The 19,587-nt window shown below is 38.4% G+C and overlaps 1 protein-coding gene and 1 long non-coding RNA gene across 6 annotated transcripts in view; both read right to left on the reverse strand.

The window, feature by feature from the left end:
• Positions 1–19,587, reverse strand: part of kcnh1b (potassium voltage-gated channel, subfamily H (eag-related), member 1b) — a 67,304-nt gene that overhangs the window by 39,962 nt on the left and 7,755 nt on the right. For all 5 annotated transcript variants that reach the window (XR_014198297.1, XR_014198298.1, XM_082139718.1 and 2 more), the window contains exons 6-7: positions 15,687–16,079; positions 6,767–7,196 (exon numbers count right to left, since the gene is read on the reverse strand). Coding sequence is in view for 3 of the 5 variants with exons in the window: in XM_082139718.1 (XP_081995844.1) it covers positions 6,767–7,196; positions 15,687–16,079 (823 nt within the window). In the remaining 2 variants the exon portion in view is untranslated. The remainder of the gene's footprint in view (positions 1–6,766; positions 7,197–15,686; positions 16,080–19,587) is intronic.
• On the reverse strand, positions 13,781–15,680 carry LOC309476639. The gene is made up of 2 exons (XR_014198301.1): positions 14,234–15,680; positions 13,781–14,195 (listed from the first exon to the last, which is right to left on the reverse strand). It is a non-coding gene; the product is annotated as an uncharacterized lncRNA (long non-coding RNA).

A 19,587-nucleotide genomic window follows, 5' to 3' on the forward strand; every position in this document is an offset into this window, starting at 1 on the left:
GCATGATCTTCTTAGAAAGTGTTAACAGCGTTACTGTCCACTACTGCGTGTTACTACAGTAAATCCGCAGTAAATGTTGGTGTTTTGTGTATTGAAAAGCCTCTAACTGGATTGTTCATGCCATGTTTCTCCTGTTCTGCTCATCAGTGCTCTTCAGAACTGGGTTTAGACTAGTTTAGCGTGGGTTTCGTAGCAGAGATTTCTCACTGGATTGAACAGCTCTGTTTAACAGTGGTCTGTACGGCGTGGTTCAAACCAATCATTCCACTTTTGAAGCGTTTGCCGTATTTTATGTTTTCAGGGTTTGTGCTGAAGACTCATACCAAGTTTAGTAATGATACGCCAATGTGTTCGTTAAAAGACAGCATTTTATGACTGAATTCAAAATGGCTGACATGGAAAATTGCTGAACTTTACCTAAAGCGATGGGTCTTATTTGGTCAAACTGTTCAGAAGATGGTCTGGAAATGGATGGATGGATGGATATTTTCTCAAAACTGAAAGCCTTGTCGCACTATGGATCATGTCACGATCGCCTCAGTTTCTACTTTTACATTAGAGTCCCAATTCACAACGAACTTTAAGAGCCAGTCACATGAAGACAGCCTTGCTTTCACAGCTCAGTAATGCGGTAACAGCCTCCGCAGAGACGAGACGAGACGAGACTCTCATGCACAACAAGCTGTACGAGACTCAGTAGTTAATGATGGAACCAGTCTGTGTGAGTCTGTCGCTGAGTCCCATGAACTATCCCATGAGGCCACGGCAGTGAAGACACAACTGATGCTGGTAGATCACATGATAATGACAACATGGCAGATGTAGTATTTTCATTCATACATTCATACTATAAAGTATGCAGAGTATCTCCTCAGACTGTACACGATTTCAGATCAGCGTGTGTTTTTGTCCTAACCAGTTGCAGCTTCAACAAGCGACATGTGACATTTCGTGGCTTGTTTGGTTTCTGTTTTTGCCCTGGCTAGCTCCACCCGCAGTGAAATATCACGTGTCTGGATAATATTAAACATTGAATATGGTTAATATGGTCATGATTGTTGGGCACCACACATAAAATGTAGAGATGCACGGTATATCAGCCTCCATATCGGTATCGGACGATAAATGTTCATTTTTAATGTTATCGGTCCGATGAGAAGATTTGGACATTATTTTAAGCCGATAAATAATGTATTTTTTCCACTTCAGAGACACTTCAGATGCGCACTGTTTCAACATGATGGTTTTGAATTGCTTGAAATATGATTGAAATCACTTCAAAAAAGAAAAATACATTTAAGTGCAACATGTGCAACGCAAGTCTGTCATAAAGGCTACATAAAAGTATAATGAGAACACTGTAATTGTGTGTATAGACCAATTTTCAGTTGGTAAACATGGTGACGTTTTTTGTGTGGGCGGAGCTTAGGTGGAGCCAGAACGATCCCTCTGGCTGCTTTACTAACGTTAGTTTGCAAGTTTTGTTAGCTTGTTTTTTAATAATGACTGGAGAAAATCAGATTTTATCTTAATGTGCAAGGTCACTCACTGTCCAGGACCGCCATTATTATTTGCAAAAGTAAATTTTAACGGACACGCTCAGTCAATGGATGGACGATCTGACATGATTAATGTTAACGCTACCTCCGGTTGAGTGGCCTGACTTCTACACCGACCCGATAGAGAAACTGAGCGTAAAGAGAAACTGAGGGCATATAAATCTTTAGATGCCTATAACTGTACTAAATGGTCACGTACAAGACTAGTGTGGTAGCCTACGATCCGCAGTTCTGCCAGCGCCAGCGCCACGGCCAGACAGAAGACGACAATGTAAAGAGTGACATTACGGGGCAATTTTAACGATGTGAATATTTTCTAGAAATAAAAATTCCAGATACAGCATATTCATTTTTTAACTATGTATTTGATTACCCTTTCTTACCAGGTTCTTCAAAAAGTAACTGTTATAGTCACAATCAATCAAAACAATGTATAAAATCATAGATGATTCACAAATAATCACAATCATTTAGCCGTTTGTTTTGCCATCAGCTAACGCTGTGACGTAACTGTGACGTAGACTCGAAATTGGTCTATAGGACATGGATTTTAATGGTGAGACTTTTGTTTTTGTTAAATCAGGCTCTCAAAAATTGTAAAAAAAAATCTGGATTTATATTTATCGGCCAATATATCGGTTATCGGCTTTCAAATTTAAAGACTCATCGGTTATCGGTATCAGCAACCCTGATAAACTGCATCATTCGCATGCTCTCAAGCATTTTGACCATGATTTGATTGCGTATTTGAACAAATGAAACACTGTTCATGGGATCCCACCCACTCTCAGAGGAGCTGTGCTAATGAAATAGTCATCACTTTAATGGTCTCTGTGTTCTCACTGAAGTGTAACACGCTTCTAATGAGTCTCCAGGGGGAGAAGAGACGAGAAAATGAGTAACAAACAGAGTAGAGAAGAGTGTCTGAGTGTCTCTCTCTCTCTCTCTCTCTCTCTCTCTCTCTCTCTCTCTCTCTCTCTCTCTCTCTCACTACAGAGATAAATACTGCCAATAAATAATTCTGCTAAATATATAGAAACATCTTACTTTAAGAACATATGGGTTCTTAGAAATCTACTTTTTAAAAATATCAGATTATACAATCATTAAGGTAAAAGTCATTAACACAGTATCATATTTATAAGGTCTTGAATGTGAGTGTACACATCATAATCAGTTCAATTATTTTCATGTATTAAATTGTTATTGACCTTGACTCGTTGTTTTCTTGTTTTCTTACTTCATGTACTTCGATTTCACAGAATTGTTTATATTCCTTATATTAAGCAAAACTAAGAGATTAATAGAAAGTAATAATAAAAGCAACTATAATAAATAAAAATTGTTCATGAATGCATTGTGTAACAATTAATTAAACACAGCAATTTAGTGCTCATATATTTATAAATAAGGCCAATTTACTACAAATGTATAGTGTATGAGTAAATAATACAGTAGACCTCTAACAGGTGCGAATAAAAGTACCACGATTTTACCATGGTTTTTAAAGCTTTTTAAGTATTTTGGAGTACCAATTAAATATCATGTAAAAATATATATATATATATTTTAATGTGGTAATTGCTATTTATACAGTTTACAGTACTGATCAGTAATATTTTTATTTAAGTATTTATATTTATATTTATATTAAGTATAAATATTTAAGTATTTATTTAATTGATCAAAAGTTTCAATGAAGATTCTACATTACAAAAGTTTTCAATTTCAAATAAATCCTGTTCTTGTGAACTTTCTATTCATCAAAGAATCCTGGGGGAAATGTAACAGGGTTTCCACAAAAATATGAAGAAGCAAAACTGTTTTCACCATTAATAATTGTTTTAATTTGCAATAATATTTTGCAATATTACAGTTTTTTACTGTATTTTTGATCAAATAAATGCATCTTTGGTGAGACTTTTAAAATAATTAAACTGAAAAATCTTACCAGCCACAAACTTTTAGTGGAGTGCATATAAAATTACCATGGTAATACCTTTTGTTACCATTATTATACCCTGGTACCACCCCGTGTTTATTTATTTGTATTTTTTTGTAAGGTAAGCTTTGTCTGTGCCCGTCTCTCAGCGTCCTGACTGAGAGAGAGAGAGATCGGCTTCAGTGTGCTTTATTTCTTGCAGTGACCCTAATCGAGCGGCTCCCATTTCCAGACACACAAACACTGAGCACTGCATATATTTATGTACATTTCCTCTTTAAATTCTCATTACTGTCATCTGAAAGGCTTTATTTTCTTTAAGTGAATTCTGAATTCTTATTCTGTGTGTGTGTGTGTGTGCGTGTGAGTGTTGAGAGTGTCACGCTGACTGAATGTGTGCCTGCTGTGTTTGCTGTGCATCAGCAGGATCACACTGTGATCTTCTGTCTTTCTGTCAGTCTTCCCCCACTTTTTCTGACACTCCACATCAGCGTCAGCCTCAGGCGGCCAACAGCTCCACTCACGCCCTGAACGCAGAGACCCTACACAACAACACTACACACACTGCACCAGCACTAACACACACACACACACTCAGATGACAACAGGTGATCGTGTCATTCATGCTGGGAAAATACAAATACAAACCTGCATAAAAACACCAAGAAGATAAAGTGCTTTTCCTGTTCCTGCAGTTATATTAGCATGTCCACACTGAACTGAATAGAGCTGAATAACAACTACTGGGTAACACTTCATTTTGATGGTCCACTTTAGATATTCTACTGACTTTAAGTAAATTTGCAACCTAATGTCAACTACCTCTCGGTAATTTGCAGATATACATGTCAACTAACTCTCAATAATTTGCAACTACATGTCAACTTCCTCTCAATAATCTGTAACTATACGTGTCAACTAACTCTCAATTTGCAACTATACATGTTCACTAACTCTAAATTTGCAACTATACATGTTCACTAACTCTCAATTTGCAGCTATACATGTTCACTAACTCTAAATTTGCAACTATACATGTTCACTAACTCTCAATTTGCAACTATACATGTTCACTAACTCTAAATTTGCAACTATACATGTTCACTAACTCTCAATTTGCAACTATACATGTTCACTAACTCTCAATTTGCAACTATACATGTTCACTAACTCTAAATTTGCAACTATACATGTTCACTAACTCTAAATTTGCAGCTATACATGTTCACTAACTCAAAATTTTCGACTAAACGTTCACTAACTCTAAATTTGCAGCTATACATGTCAACTTTCAATAATTAGCAGCTATACATGTATCACTAACTCTCAATAATTTGCAACTATACATGTCAAGTAACTCAATAATTTGCAGCTATACATGTTCACTAACTCTCAATAATGTGCAACTATACATGTCAACTAACTCTCAATAATTTGCAACATGTTCACTAACTCTCAATAATTTGCAACTATACATGTCAACTAACTCTCAATAATTTGCAGCTATACATGTTCTCTAACTCTAAATTTGCAACTATACATGTTCACTAACTCTCAATAATTTGCAACTATACATGTTCACTAACTCTCAATAATGTGCAACTATACATGTCAACTAACTCTCAATAATTTGCAGCTATACATGTTCACTAACTCTAAATTTGCAACTATACATGTTCACTAACTCTCAATAATTTGCAACTATACATGTCAACTAACTCTCAATAATTTGCAGCTATACATGTTCACTAACTCTAAATTTGCAACTATACATGTTCACTAACTCTCAATAATTTGCAACTATACATGTTCACTAACTCTAAATTTGCAACTATACATGTTCACTAACTCTCAATAATTTGCAACTATACATGTTCACTAACTCTCAATAATTTGCAACTATACATGTTCACTAACTCTAAATTTGCAACTATACATGTTCACTAACTCTCAATAATTTGCAACTACATGCTAACTAATTCTTAAAAAATTGCATCTACATGTCAACTAACTCTAGTCAGAAATAAAGGTGACTTGACATTAGTGATATTTCAGTGAAATCTAGTCAGGCAATAAAGGTTGTCCATGGTCAATAGCGTAGTGATGCGTAAAGCAAGGCTGAATTCCAACAAACAACGGTAAGTGCAACCATACCAAATAAAGTATTACCAAAAATAATTGTGTAAAACCAAACCAATTTTTTTTTACATTTTTGCATTAATCAATTAACACAAGACATGATTTTACAGTCGAAATTATTTTCTATGGTAATCACCTTAATGCAGTTGTAGGTGTGGTCACACTTAGTGTTGTTTGGCAGAATTTTACTGGCAATATCTCATTTAAATAGGAATCTGCATTACTGGGAGTTTCACATGAGGGCAAAAACTTGGCAAAAAATTTCAACACACTTTCATGGCAATTCATAATTATTTTATGCTTTTTGTGAATTGAAAGCTAATTCATATGGATTCATACAATCTCATTTGTACATTTTTGTACAATCTGTTTATGCGCCACTTTTCTTTTCTTTTCCTTACAAATAACACTGCACAAATTCATTCAAAATCATCCTTTTCCTTATGAGATCGTTTTGGACATTTCAAAATTTTAAGAACAAGCGTATTCATTGGTCTGAAAGTGATTTCTGTGCACTGTTGACAATAGTCCCATTTACTCAAAATTTTGCTGATATGTTGCTAATGTGATCACATCTTTTTTATACTAAATTACTTAACAACCAGCAAGAATTGAGTAATTGCGAGCAGCTCCATAAAGTACACATAGTTAATTAGCATTACTCTGTAATTATTAATCTAAATACATGAAAACATGAACACTATAAAATAAAAGTGTATCTACCTTTTATTTACTGCGGTTATCACTGTATTTCTACAGTGCAGAAAAGTAGGGCCTAACTAAACCATTATGTAATATTCTTCATCTGGACTGTAATCTAGAACAGCACAGGGCTCTATATAGATCTGACGTTCCTCTGAGAGTCTGTCAACAGCAGATAAAACACCTGGAGTCCAAATCTTTACAACTTGTTCTGCGTTGAACATCTTTACAGGTTTTTTTTTATTTTTTATAAAATTGATAGCCTGCAGATTGTGGTCTTTTTCTGATTGTTGTTGTTTGAGGAAATGGATCCCTACACTAATGGATCTGTCAATGTTTTTTTTTTTGTTCAAGAAAGTTTAATTTATGTAGTACCACAGTGTAACTTGATTTTCACGTAGTGATGGAGAACAGTTTTACTCACAGCCAATCATCATCATGGCCACGGCGAAGATCTTCTCTCCATCTGTGGTGGGCGCGATGTTTCCGAAGCCAATACTGGTCAGGCTGGTCATGGTGAAATACAATGATGTGATGTAGACCGAGTCTTTGCTGGGACCCCCTTCCCACTTCCCCATGCCACTGGCGTTGAAGCGATATGGTGATCCGACGGATTCTCCCAGGAGATACAGCCAGCTGTCCCGACGGACCATGTTGGATTCTTCATCTATGACCTCGTAGTCCCCAATGCTGTACCAAATGCAGGCCAGCCAGTGGGCGGCCAGGCCGAACACACACACCAGCAACACCAGCACCGCTGCACCGTACTCGATGTAGTGGTCCAGCTTACGGGCCACTCGCCCGAGGCGCAGCAAACGCACCACCTTCAGAGAACTGAACAGGCTGCTGATGCCCTGCAAGAAACAAGACACGGGATTAGTCGAGTTTCTGGTCATTTAGAAGAGGTTTTCACCCATGGTGACTTACAATACAGTACGATTACTACAGGTCCAGTCCTGAAAGGGTCTTAAAGTGAACCACAGATGGGGACCCATTGAATGTTTCTAAAATCGATTTTTTTTTTATTAATTTTTTTTTATACCAATGGAATATTAACCAAACTAAAAGCCTGTTCGAAAACTAAATGTTTGGTGCGAAAATGTCTGTTCAGATCGACATGAACACTTTCATATGTCGCCAATCTTTTTTTGGTCACACTTTATTTGAAGGTGTCATTGTTACAGTGTAATTGTATATTTAAGTACTGAGTAATATTAATGAACAACATGTACGACAATTGTAAGTCGCTTTGGATAAAAGCGTCAGCTAAATGAATAAATGTAAATGTACTTACTCTAGGGTTAGGGTAGGATTAGGATTTGGTTGAGGGTTAATTGCATGTAATTATGCATGATTTACTCTTATTACTATGGTAAGTACATGTAACATATGTAACAAGGACACTAAAATAAAGTGTTACCCTTTTTTTTATTATGGAGAGGTGTTCTAATCTCTTTTTCATTGAACCACAAAGAAAGCCAACCAATAAGATTTGCACTCTTGGTCACGTGCTCAATGCTGTTATCTTGATGGAGCTCATGAAGAGACTATTTAGCTAAGCGACAGTGAATAGCACTGGAAGCGGCTCACTGATCTCTGTACTCTTGTATTTGGTGGTGACTGGTGAACTCAATAGCGATAACAAAATCGGCTGTTTGAAAACCTGTTTGACTTCCTGTCTTCTCTGACAAGTGGGTGTCAGAAATGGAAAAATACACACCACTTTCCTTGTGTACCGCCATATTTTTACTTTCCCATAAGCGCCACCTACTGTCAGAGAGTCAATTTGCATTTTCATTCAGCCTGTCTACTGTTTTCACTGTGAAATCGAAGTTTGTTTCTGTGCTATTGACAGCTTAAATGGTAGTATTGTGACTACTCTAAACCAACCAGTTGAAAAAGCCCCATTACCCTGCAGAAGGAGATTAACCCTGGCTCGGATACAACTGTGTTCTTCCCGCAGCACCAGCAGAGAAAGCAAGGATGACTGGTGTTGACGTGCCCAGCACATGCGTCCTCTGCTGCTGTGGGAACGAGGACTGTGTGTGTGTGTGTGTGTGTGTGTGTGTGTGTGTGTGTGCGCTATAATCTCCTGCTCGGATGCAGGCTCTGCTACAGCGGCCTGACAGCTCCGCAAAGCCCCAGAATAATATAGCTTTGAGTGTGCACTTCCTACCGAGGGATTAAATGAATGAGTCTGTGCCAAAACCCAAACTGAGGACGGCACCTGACAGGTTATGCACTGCACTGAAAGTCAACATGAAACTGAAAGTGGCCCAATTTACTTTCTTAATACCAGTTCCTGATGTATCCATGCACATTATTTTAAAGAAAAAAAGATGTTGCTTTCATAATCTATCATCAAAAAGTAATTGCTCATTTGCTCAAACACGTTCCCTGTTTGCCAATGGCATAAAAAGTAGTCCCGCCCCAAGCTCACACCATTGGATTAGACCAGTGGTTCCCAAACTGGTGTACTTGGGGTATGCAAACAAAATGCTGTGTTTTGCCAGTCATTCAATTATAACATTAAAACCGAGCATGTATTTCTATCAGGTAAAATGCCGCATCTAGTGTAAAAACAGGGGGTGCCGTAAAAGGTAAAATACATGACATCCAATCAAATTACATCATCTTTTGCTGACAAAACTGACAGCATCCACACAAGCAGCGTGTATATGATAGGTTGTGTGCGGAGTATATGCTGCCTTAGCAAATCGCTCTACATTACTGCTGTTCTCCACAGTGGACCTTTGTAAAAGAAGGGATTTAGCACTTACTAGCATGAAGGACAAATATCGAGATCGGTTTAGGACTCAAACTATCTTCTATACAAAAACATACGCTGTGTGAGTTCTTGTGTGAGTTCCTGTTCATAATCTATTACACGAGCAAGAATGCATTTTTTCCTGAATATCCACATGATTGCAAATGAGACACATAATGTCTCTTAAAGGAACACTCCACTTTTTTTGGAAATAGGCTTTTTTTTTTAAATAAGTTTTACCGTTTTCGGATCCAATCAGCCGATCTCCGGGTCTAGCGGTAGCACTTTTAGCATAGCTTAGCATAGATCATTGAATCTGATTAGACCGTTAGTATCTCTCTCAAAAAAATGACCAAAGAGTTTCGATATTTTTAGGATAAGTTTCTTAAAGTTAGGAACTTGATAAGTTGGAAGTAATACCTAGCTGGGGACTATTTTCAGGCGCTGCGTCATATCATTACGCCTGCTGGACTCATGGTACGTCAGCAATGTTCCTTGATTATTACGCAGGAATGAGAGTATAGTTCCTAGCCATATCAGCCTAGAAAATCGCAACTTTTCATTTTCCGTCGTCGGACTTAGTACACGATGTAACTACAGAAGATTTATTAAATAGGAAAAATATCGAAACTCTTTGGTAATTTTTTTGAGAGAGATGCTAACGGTCTAATCAGATTCAATGATCTATGCTAAGCTATGCTAAAAGTGGTACCGCCAGACCCAGATCGGCTGAATGGATTAGAAAATGGTAAAACTCAACTGTTTAACTCTGGGGGAGTTGGAAAATGAGCCTATTTCCAAAAAAAAAGTGGAGTGTTCCTTTAATAGAAAAGTTGTGACTGCAGTGGAAGAGAAGGAGTACGCAGAAGGGTGTAGACAGGAACCACTGGATTAGACAGTGATGGTATACTGTATCTTGCCCAAAAATTATACACTGTTGCTTCAAAGCGAGATTGCGTTAAAGAAATAAAGGTTACAGGAATAGTTGCAATAATTGCTCTTGCACATCAAGCAGAACCTTAACCATTGAGGTTTGTTCAAGCATACATTGTTGATCAATGTTTATACGTGAATAAAAATTTAAATAAATATGTTCCTCATATAAAGTGATTGTGTCTCTCCTGAAGACTTGGAGTAAACCGCTTAATTCACATGGATTACTATTACGACTTTTTGAAGCTTGAACAATTTTGGTTTCATAGATTTCAATGGATGGACAAAAGTTATGGGAGAATATTCAAAATATCTTCATGTGTGTTCTGAAGATAAACGGAAATCTTATCTTAAACTGACCATTTCAGCAGGCTCAAATAAATACAGTCTGATTCCTGGAACAAAATGTTCATCCACCATTTGATGCAAACTTGTATTCAGGTATGGATCTATATGTGAAATGCCCTTTATGTTTTTTAAAAGTTTCTAATCAGACAATATAGAAACAAGTCCAGCCTTTTCTTCTCATTGAGAGATGACTAAAATGGGTTGCAAAGCACATTTCATGATGACTTTAAGATGTGTATTAAAGCTGCTAGTTTGATATTTAATACCTAAAAGCCAGTCCATCACTCGCTGTGCCTCCTACAAAGCTGGACTTATTTATAGACTAGACTTTTCCACTATTAATAAAGTAAATAAAAAAATCATGCATTGTAAAGCAGTTAAAAATGTTTGGGGCACTTAGACATTTTACAATACACAGTTGTCAGGGCAAGTGTGTCCTGATCCAACACACTGCTATCATTAAACTGGTGTTTGTACAGAGCCACACACGGAGTGAACACAATCCACATTAACCATTCGTGCTCCTGAAGGAATCCTGAATCCCTCGCTCATAACGAGCCTGGGATTAGGAGTCTCTTTCTATTCCAGTTTTCAGAGAATGTAAATGTCCGTAGTTCAATTCGAACATGAATTATTCAATTGCGTGGCTCTTTCCACTGCAGTCTTCATTCCGGAAACACAGATGCTTTTGCTGTGGGCTTCTGAGACTGAGCTGAATCACGTGAGCCGCTAATGAACATGACTTCTACATGACATTGCTTTTGAGTGGTGATAAGGCCCCTGATTTTGGCCCACAGACTGAATGTTCTGATGGAGATGGCCTTAGATATTGACAATGGCATTTGTCTTCTTGGCTAAAGGTTCATTTAGTTGAAGAAACAGAATTGAAATCCCTTCTGACTTATAAAAGCTTCTCAATTTTTATTGCACTAATCATTGACAACGAAGTCTGCTGTGCAGGATAAGCTGAGAGTAAAGCTATGCTTGAACAAGCCGCACAACACTGGTAATGATGACTGCTGGGATCCACAAGCCATTAATGATGACGATGGATTCAGAGGTTATGAAGTTATGAACCACTGACTGATGGATTTTACTATTCTCGGAGGGTGCAAAGCCTGTGTCTCCTATGGCTCCTATAGTTTTCTTTCTGTGGTAAACCGCAGCGATTCAAAGATTCGATGCATGATGCTGCAATATCACTCACAGAACATCACTGGCAGCTTAATTCACAGAGGACCCGAGGGAAATACCTGACATGCTTAGATGAAATCAATCCTGCAAACGCCGCTTCAGTGTGGCAAAGCCATCAACACTGACTGTGAGGCTATAATACAATTTCAGTAGAAAGATTGAGCCCACATAGCAACATTGTGACGGCCCAGATCCGGCCCACATCTGGCACACGTGGAAAGATGATCTGGCCCACATGCGGCGTGGAATGACTGCTCTTGGGCGGCTCACTCCTGTTTGCCAGATCTGGGCCACAAGCAGGCCATAGCAATGCCACATGTCAGCCAAGAGCAAAGAAATACACCAGAACTGGACCTTATCTGAGCCACAACATCTGTGTATATGGAGTCATCTCAGCCTTAATAAGCCTGTTAACAAGCAGAATCACTGAGGGAAAGAAGAGAACAGGAAAAGAGACGAGCAGAAACACAAGAACTACAACTGACTTCAGACACAGCCTAAGATGAAGACATTAAATCTGTGAAGATCTCAGCAGAGGAGGATTAAACAACTCCACAAACAGCATTACCAGCTTCACTTATTACTAACCAGACTGACTTTATTTCTGTCAGACGTCTACACAAGTTTTTATTGAGGATTAACAACGGTTTAACTCTAATGGGTTTCATTTGAAGTCACCATAACAGTGATAAGTGTTTCCATTAGTTGGGCTCTTAACTCTTATTATAGCTTTGGTTTTTTATGCCACTGTGACAGTGTTTGTCAAACACATTTGCAGCAGTAAAGAAAGCTAAAGTGAAATGAGATCAGGTGATGATGGTTTTATAATGATCGTGAAATAGACTGATTCACTGATGTTTTTTGAATCAAACAATTGTGTTGTACCATTAATATATTCACATCACAAACCCTGTGTTACTGCAGCATGAGATCAAGCAATATTATAACAATCAGTTAGAAGATTTTAACAAACATGAGCACGAAAAGTTAATCTACGATGACACACACAGACATCAATAATCAGCACATCAATCTCAACAAGAAAATATCTTTTATCTTCAGTGGATTTCATCTTAGGCTGTGTCTGAAGTCAGTTGTAGTTCTTGTGTTTCTGCTCGTCTCTTTTTCTGTTCTCTTCTTTCCTTCAGTGACTGAGATGACTCCATATTTAATATACACAGATGTTGTGGCTCAGATAAGGTCCAGTTCTGGTGTATTTCTTTGCTCTTGGCTGACATGTGGCATTGCTATGGCCTGCTTGTGGCCCAGATCTTGCAAACAGGAGTGAGCCGCCCAAGTGCCGTCATTCCACGCCGCATGTGGGCCAGATCATCTTTCCACGTGTGCCAGATGTGGGCCGGATCTGGGCTGACACAGTGTTGCTATGTGAGAGACTGACAACGGCTCATGCTTACAGACACCCCTTCAATATTCCTGTAGTTTTTGAAATAGCACTTTACACTCTTAGAAATAATGGTATCTTTAGGGGGTAAAACAGCTTGTCACTGGGGCAGTACCTTCAAATGGACCTTATTTACCCCTAAAAGGTTCATACAGTATAAGTACTAATCTAAGGTGTTAATATGTCAAGTGAAGTCAAATTTATTTATATGGCGCTTTTCCAAATACACATTGTTTCAAAGCAGCTTTATAGAAATTCATACTGTGCTTGGCGATAAGACAATATAAAGCAATGATACAAATGATTTTCCAGAGTTAGCTCTAACTATATTATATTTATAGTGTTTATTAGTCTAGCATACATGTGTCAAACTCAGTGTTGGGTATGTTACTCTAAAAAAGTAATTAATTACTTGCTACTAATCACATATTGAACAGTGTAATTGGATTACTGTACTTCACAGTATCCACACAGAGGAGAATCGCAGGAGATAAACTGGAACTCAACCAGTTCAACTCACAGAGAATGTCATCAAAAGAGAAAGAGAACAGGTGCGTGGAATTAGGAACTATGAATAACAATTAATAAACAGGGAAACTAACCAAGAACTCGAGCAAATAGCGTGAAAACACAACTAAAACAGAACTTACATGTTATAATTACGTATTACTTCCTGAATCTAATTTCAGCCTAGAGAAGTTGAACAATACGAGGATAGAAATGAAACTGCTCTTTTAATTCTTTCAAATAAGCAATATTAAATTGCATGATTTATTCTCGAACTGGCCGAGGTATTTAAAGGGAGAAGGTTACATTAAAAACATACATTTTAACATTAGACGTTAAATTCTAATGTTAAATCCACTATTGTTGTATATAGAATTGTTCTGTACTCTATACAGTATAACATGTAATTACATCAGAAGTAACTGTTATTGAATTACAGAAAAATTAAGAGTAAACCCTTATTTTACTTTTTCAAAGGGAAAACAAATAAATTAGTAATTAATTACTTTGTAATGCATAAACACTGCTTAAACTCTGCTCCTGAAGGGTCAATGTCCTGTAGATTTTAGCTCCAACCAGCTCCAAAACTGTTTCTAGTGATGCTGAAGGCATTGGTTAGTTGGTTCAGGTGTGTTAAACTAGGGTTGGAGTTAAACTCAGCTCGACAGTGGCCCTTCGGGAACTGAGTTCAACTCCCCTGGTCTAGCACATATAACTGTGCCGCAGTGACTTGGGCAAACGTCTGAGCATTCAAGGCACTTCAGAGATTTAAGGACCAGTGACACTACACTTTTCATTACACTGACTTGCATTCAAACGCATGCGAATCCGGGAGACCGTAAACGCAAGCTCATGCAAATAACTTTGGATTTCACTGTGTTCAAAGATAAAGCTTGGTGAACTCTGACCTGCGAATTCGTATCACATGAAGACGTGTGGACAATAGAAGATTAATATTTCATGGCTTAACCTCAGCTAAATTAAAAGAATGCAAACTTTTTTAGCAGTAAATATTGTATATTTGTACATTTTGGATTTATTATTTGTTTTATGTTGAATTAATGTTTTTCAAAAAGACACCGCAGAGTGTGACATAACATCACATCATGACCGCTGCAGTGTCCTTAGCAATTTTGTGTGCAACAACAAAGTCTAATGTGACCGTGGCATCAAATACTGTTCGGTTTTGTAATATTAAGGGAGTAAGCAATTCTCAAAAAGTATTAATGAAAAAACAGGTCACAAACTCTGATGCTCATGTGCACACCTGATTTATATAATGGTTAGTGTTGTTAGTCAAGTGTAAAATATTCAAAAAAATGCATCATTGAAGATATGATCGGTTGGATTAAATGAAAAATGGTCCGATGTGAGTTTGACATTTTCCAAAACTAATTCACAATCATTTCAAAAACAATGTTGAGAAATATATGGTATGGCTTTAATTTCAGTTTGTAAAGTCTCTGATTTACTATTTTGTGATGTCTTTCCTTACTGTGGTTGAAAATTAATTATATTGTGGTAAAGATTTTGGTCCTATTGCCCATCTCTGAGAAGTTTAACAGGGAGCTTCTAGAAAATCAACATATAATGCTTTGGTCCCCCAGTGAGTAAAGCCGCAGAACCTGAATTCACCAAGTACAACATGTTCCTGAATCAACACCTTTGTTGATCCTGGAACAACATGTCAAACAACCAGTCAGATTTGAGGGACAAGTTTACAGTTTGTTAAGTTTGGGATTACAACCAGAGTTATGTGCTTCTTCATCAGGGTTATACATCTATCATTTCCCTCATTTTAAGGAGAAGTTATGGGTAGGGTTAGCTTTAGGGGGGATAGGGTTAGGACTACATTTTCCGAGTGGAATGTTGTTCCAGGATCAACAAAACGTGTCTAACTCTGCAAGTCAAGATGTGCGAGTAAGCCAGAGGTAAGGAATGAAAAATGTTGGCAGTAGCAGGAGAAAAAAAACATTAGGATATCCCAGGCTACACTGGGAGAGCCAGTTCTCCTCTAGCTAAACAATTTGAACAATATCAACTTGAACAACAAGGGCAATATGTACTTTTTGGGGGTAGTTAAAGTACAAAGTTGTACCTTTGAGGGCACTGCCTCAGTAACAATCTGTTTCATCCCTAAATGTAAAAAATATTTCGGACAGTGTACAACCGGTGAAGAGAAAGAAAACTCACCTCGTCAACATTCTCAAAGGCATTAATGACATCGTAAGGAAGACAGGAGAGGAGGTCGATGACGAACCAGGTCTTCACGTAGTTCATGCGGATGAGCTTTGGGTCTGAGATCACCTCCCCAGCGGGTCCAACAAAGGTGGTGTGGAAGTTGAGCACGATGTCCACCAGGAATATCACATCCACAATGCTGTCGACTACCAGCCACGTGACGTTGTTTTGCTTGGTCTTGAAGGACACGTTGTAGGGGACCATAATGGCCGTGTAGAAGGTGAGGATGAGAATCACCCAGTCCCAGGTAGTCTTGAAGGTGCAGTAGTGCAGGATGATGTGAGGAGGGGTTTTCGGAGCCTCTTGCTTGTACTGCGGGAGGATGTCCGAGCCAAGCTGCAGTACCTGATAGGGAATAAGAAGAGGACAGAGTGTAACTAGTTATGAACTTTATGGAAGACAGCAAGATAACATTTCCTCAGTCCACAAACGGCATCCTGATGTTTTTGAGAAGAAACTCTAACCGAAAGAATGACAGAAACTATGAGTGAGAGAGACATGACTGTTTCCGCACATTTGTGAAAGAGACAGCATGAATCTGTCTGGGAATGGAGATTTGCACACACTTGCACACTTGCTCTTTCTATACAAAGGAACATAAGCCAAGAGCAGACAAGGAGACAGAAGAAGCTCATCACCCTTTCAAGTCTGCGACAATAAAGCCCCAGATCAGAGCCAACTCAGTGTGTCTGCGTCTCAATCAGCTCCCTAGTTCAGTAGTCAGGGTAGTTCAGTGGTCAGGGTAGTTCAGGAGTCAGGAGTCAGGGTAGTTCAGTAGTCAGGGTAGTTCAGTAGTCAGTAGTCAGGGTAGTTCAGTAGTCAGTAGTCAGGGTAGTTCAGTAGTCAGGAGTCAGGGTAGTTCAGTAGTCAGGAGTCAGGGTAGTTCAGTAGTCAGGGTAGTTCAGTAGTCAGGAGTCAGGGTAGTTCAGTGGTCAGGGTAGTTCAGGAGTCAGTAGTCAGGGTAGTTCAGTAGTCAGGAGTCAGGGTAGTTCAGTAGTCAGGGTAGTTCAGTAGTCAGGGTAGTTCAGTAGTCAGGAGTCAGGGTAGTTCAGTAGTCAGGGTAGTTCAGTAGTCAGGAGTCAGGGTAGTTCAGTAGTCAGTAGTCAGGGTAGTTCAGTAGTCAGTAGTCAGGGTAGTTCAGTAGTCAGGGTAGTTCAGTAGTCAGGGTAGTTCAGTAGTCAGTAGTCAGGGTAGTTCAGTAGTGAGTAGTCAGGGTAGTTCAGTAGTCAGGGTAGTTCAGTAGTGAGTAGTCAGGGTAGTTCAGTAGTCAGGGTAGTTCAGGAGTCAGGGTAGTTCAGTAGTCAGTAGTCAGGGTAGTTCAGTAGTCAGGGTAGTTCAGTAGTCAGGGTAGTTCATGAGTCAGGGTAGTTCAGTAGTCAGTAGTCAGGGTAGTTCAGTAGTCAGTAGTCAGGGTAGTTCAGGAGTCAGGGTAGTTCAGTAGTCAGTAGTCAGGGTAGTTCAGTAGTCAGTAGTCAGGGTAGTTCAGTAGTCAGGGCACTGATCAGCGAGTCGGCCATTTTAAGTTGCACTGAAACATTCGCCCCCTAAAAAGTCCCTCAATGCACCATGAAAACCAGGAAGCATCAATGCTCACTATGTTCCCTTAACGGAAGTGCTGAGGCACGAAACATGCTTTTTTGATGTTTTTTTAAAATACAAACCATTATTTATATTTCAGAATAAACATACATAAATCATTAAAAAGGTAATGAACATAATTTAACTAACATTTACAATTTATTTACTGCTGAAATGTTGCAAAGTGTGCAAAGTATTTATTATAATGCACTTTAAAGTCATATCAAAATTGACCCTATTTACTTTGTTAGCGCATCTTACTAGTCTTATGGTGAACAATTAATCCGTGCAAGTTAATACACAGAAAAAAATTGTTTGCCGTGGTAATCTTTAACCAAAATCTGAAAAGTTACTTCCGGTCTGGAATGGCGTTCCTTCTCTTATGACGTCAATTTGACAGCTTGGGTTGAAAACACTTAACCACTCCCCTCAAACCGTCAGTCTGCTATGAGCAGAGATGGAGAGGAGGAGCGCAAAAGTAAAATCCAGCCCTCTGTTCAATATTCCGTTTCACTTGTAAATACGTCACAACACTGGAGAAAAGTCGTTTGCAACTTCCGGTTCACGCGGACTTTAAAAAACATTGACAAATAATGTCAGAAAGATATCAGCTCTGCTGTTGTTCATAAATACCAGAAGTGATGTTGTACAATGAGGATGTTGTCATGTCACCATCAATGTCCCAATGTGTAGTGTGCAAGGGTCCTTACTGTCCTTACCAGTGCCTAAATATGTGCAAACAATATACAGAGTCACGACCGAGGAAGCTAGGGAGCTGATTGAGATGCGCCTTATGCCTCTTATGACTTCAATTAGTCATAGACTCTACAATACCTTTAAAGGGGACCTATTATGCCACTTTTTAAAATATTTAATATAAGTCTCAGGTGTCTCCATTTTTGAGTGGAAGCAAAAACATGCTGTTTTCGTGCATGTATCTTTAAATGCAAATGAGCTGCTGCTCCCCGTCCCCTTTCCAGGATAGTGCCAGAGATGGTATTTTTATTGGGAGATACGAGGGTCCGTGGCTCTACCATTGTAACGGCTAACTTGGATCACATGTGCCTTGATAACCAATCACATTACAGCCTTGACGTCATTGAATTTAATTCAGAGTTGTACGATAGTCAGTCACTGTTTGTGCATACCATACAGTGTAAAAAATATATTCATGATTTGTTATCACAACTTTTTTCTTTTGTCAAATCAACTTGGATAATTAACATGGTTCAGATAACATAATATTTTGTGTTTCTGTTGAATAAACCAATCTCTTACATTGTATTAACTCAAATATATGAACTCAAAATGTTAATGCAACCAAGTAACTTACTTTAAGCTAAACCAAAAATAATTTTTACAATGAATGAGAGGTGCGTAAACTGAATTAGTGCGTAAGCAATTGTCCTTGACTTCTCTTATAAAACAGCATTTTTCTTGTGTAAACTCTAAAAATAGATCAATCCAAAAAACTAACGTTAAGAGCATACATGTTGAAGATTAGCCAGTGGGCTTTCGATTCATTAAATGATAAGTTATTTCCTCACAAAAGCGGTTTATTCAAAAGTATTGAAGATATTGTCATCAATAAAAAAAAAAAAATTCCCTGCGTATCACAGCGTTAGCAGGCATTAGCGTTAGCAGGCGTTAGCGTTAGCGTTAGCAGGCGCTACGCTACTTGCCGCTAAGTTTGCAGGCTTGCCTTCAAGTGGCTTTGATAGTGCTGTGCCTTTACAGCTCGTGCCTCAGATACTCTGCCAAAAACTACCAAAACATCTGTTTGCTTTCGATCATCTCTATCACGGTCGTGGTCACGTGACATTGCAGTTCTTCTGAAAGCCGGCTGTCATGAGTATTCAACTAATTTCTCTTTCACACCTTATTGCACTTAAACTGTCAAATACACACGAGGTTATGTCAAAAACACACAAAGTTCACATAAACACGGTAAGTTATGTCTGTGAACATAAACAGCAGGGAAAGAAATCGCATGTGTATATTAGATCTGTGTATTAAAGTGAAAGCAGTGTGGTAACACTTTACAGGAGCAGGAATAACTACACAGGAACAGATGAGTAATGCATTATTAACACTTCAGTAACTACTATTAATTAACAAGAAACTCTGATTAATGAATTAGTAAGTAATAATGCTTAGTTGAATGTGGTAGTTCACTTTTAGCTAATCAATAACCAGGGCTGGACTGGCCATCGGGCATACCGGGCATTTGCCCGGTGGGCCGACGTGCTTTTTGGGCCGATACATCTCATACTCA

The sequence above is a fragment of the Leuciscus leuciscus genome (assembly GCF_965113295.1).
Source record: "Leuciscus leuciscus genome assembly, chromosome: 15".
NCBI classification, from domain to species: domain Eukaryota; kingdom Metazoa; phylum Chordata; class Actinopteri; order Cypriniformes; family Leuciscidae; genus Leuciscus; species Leuciscus leuciscus.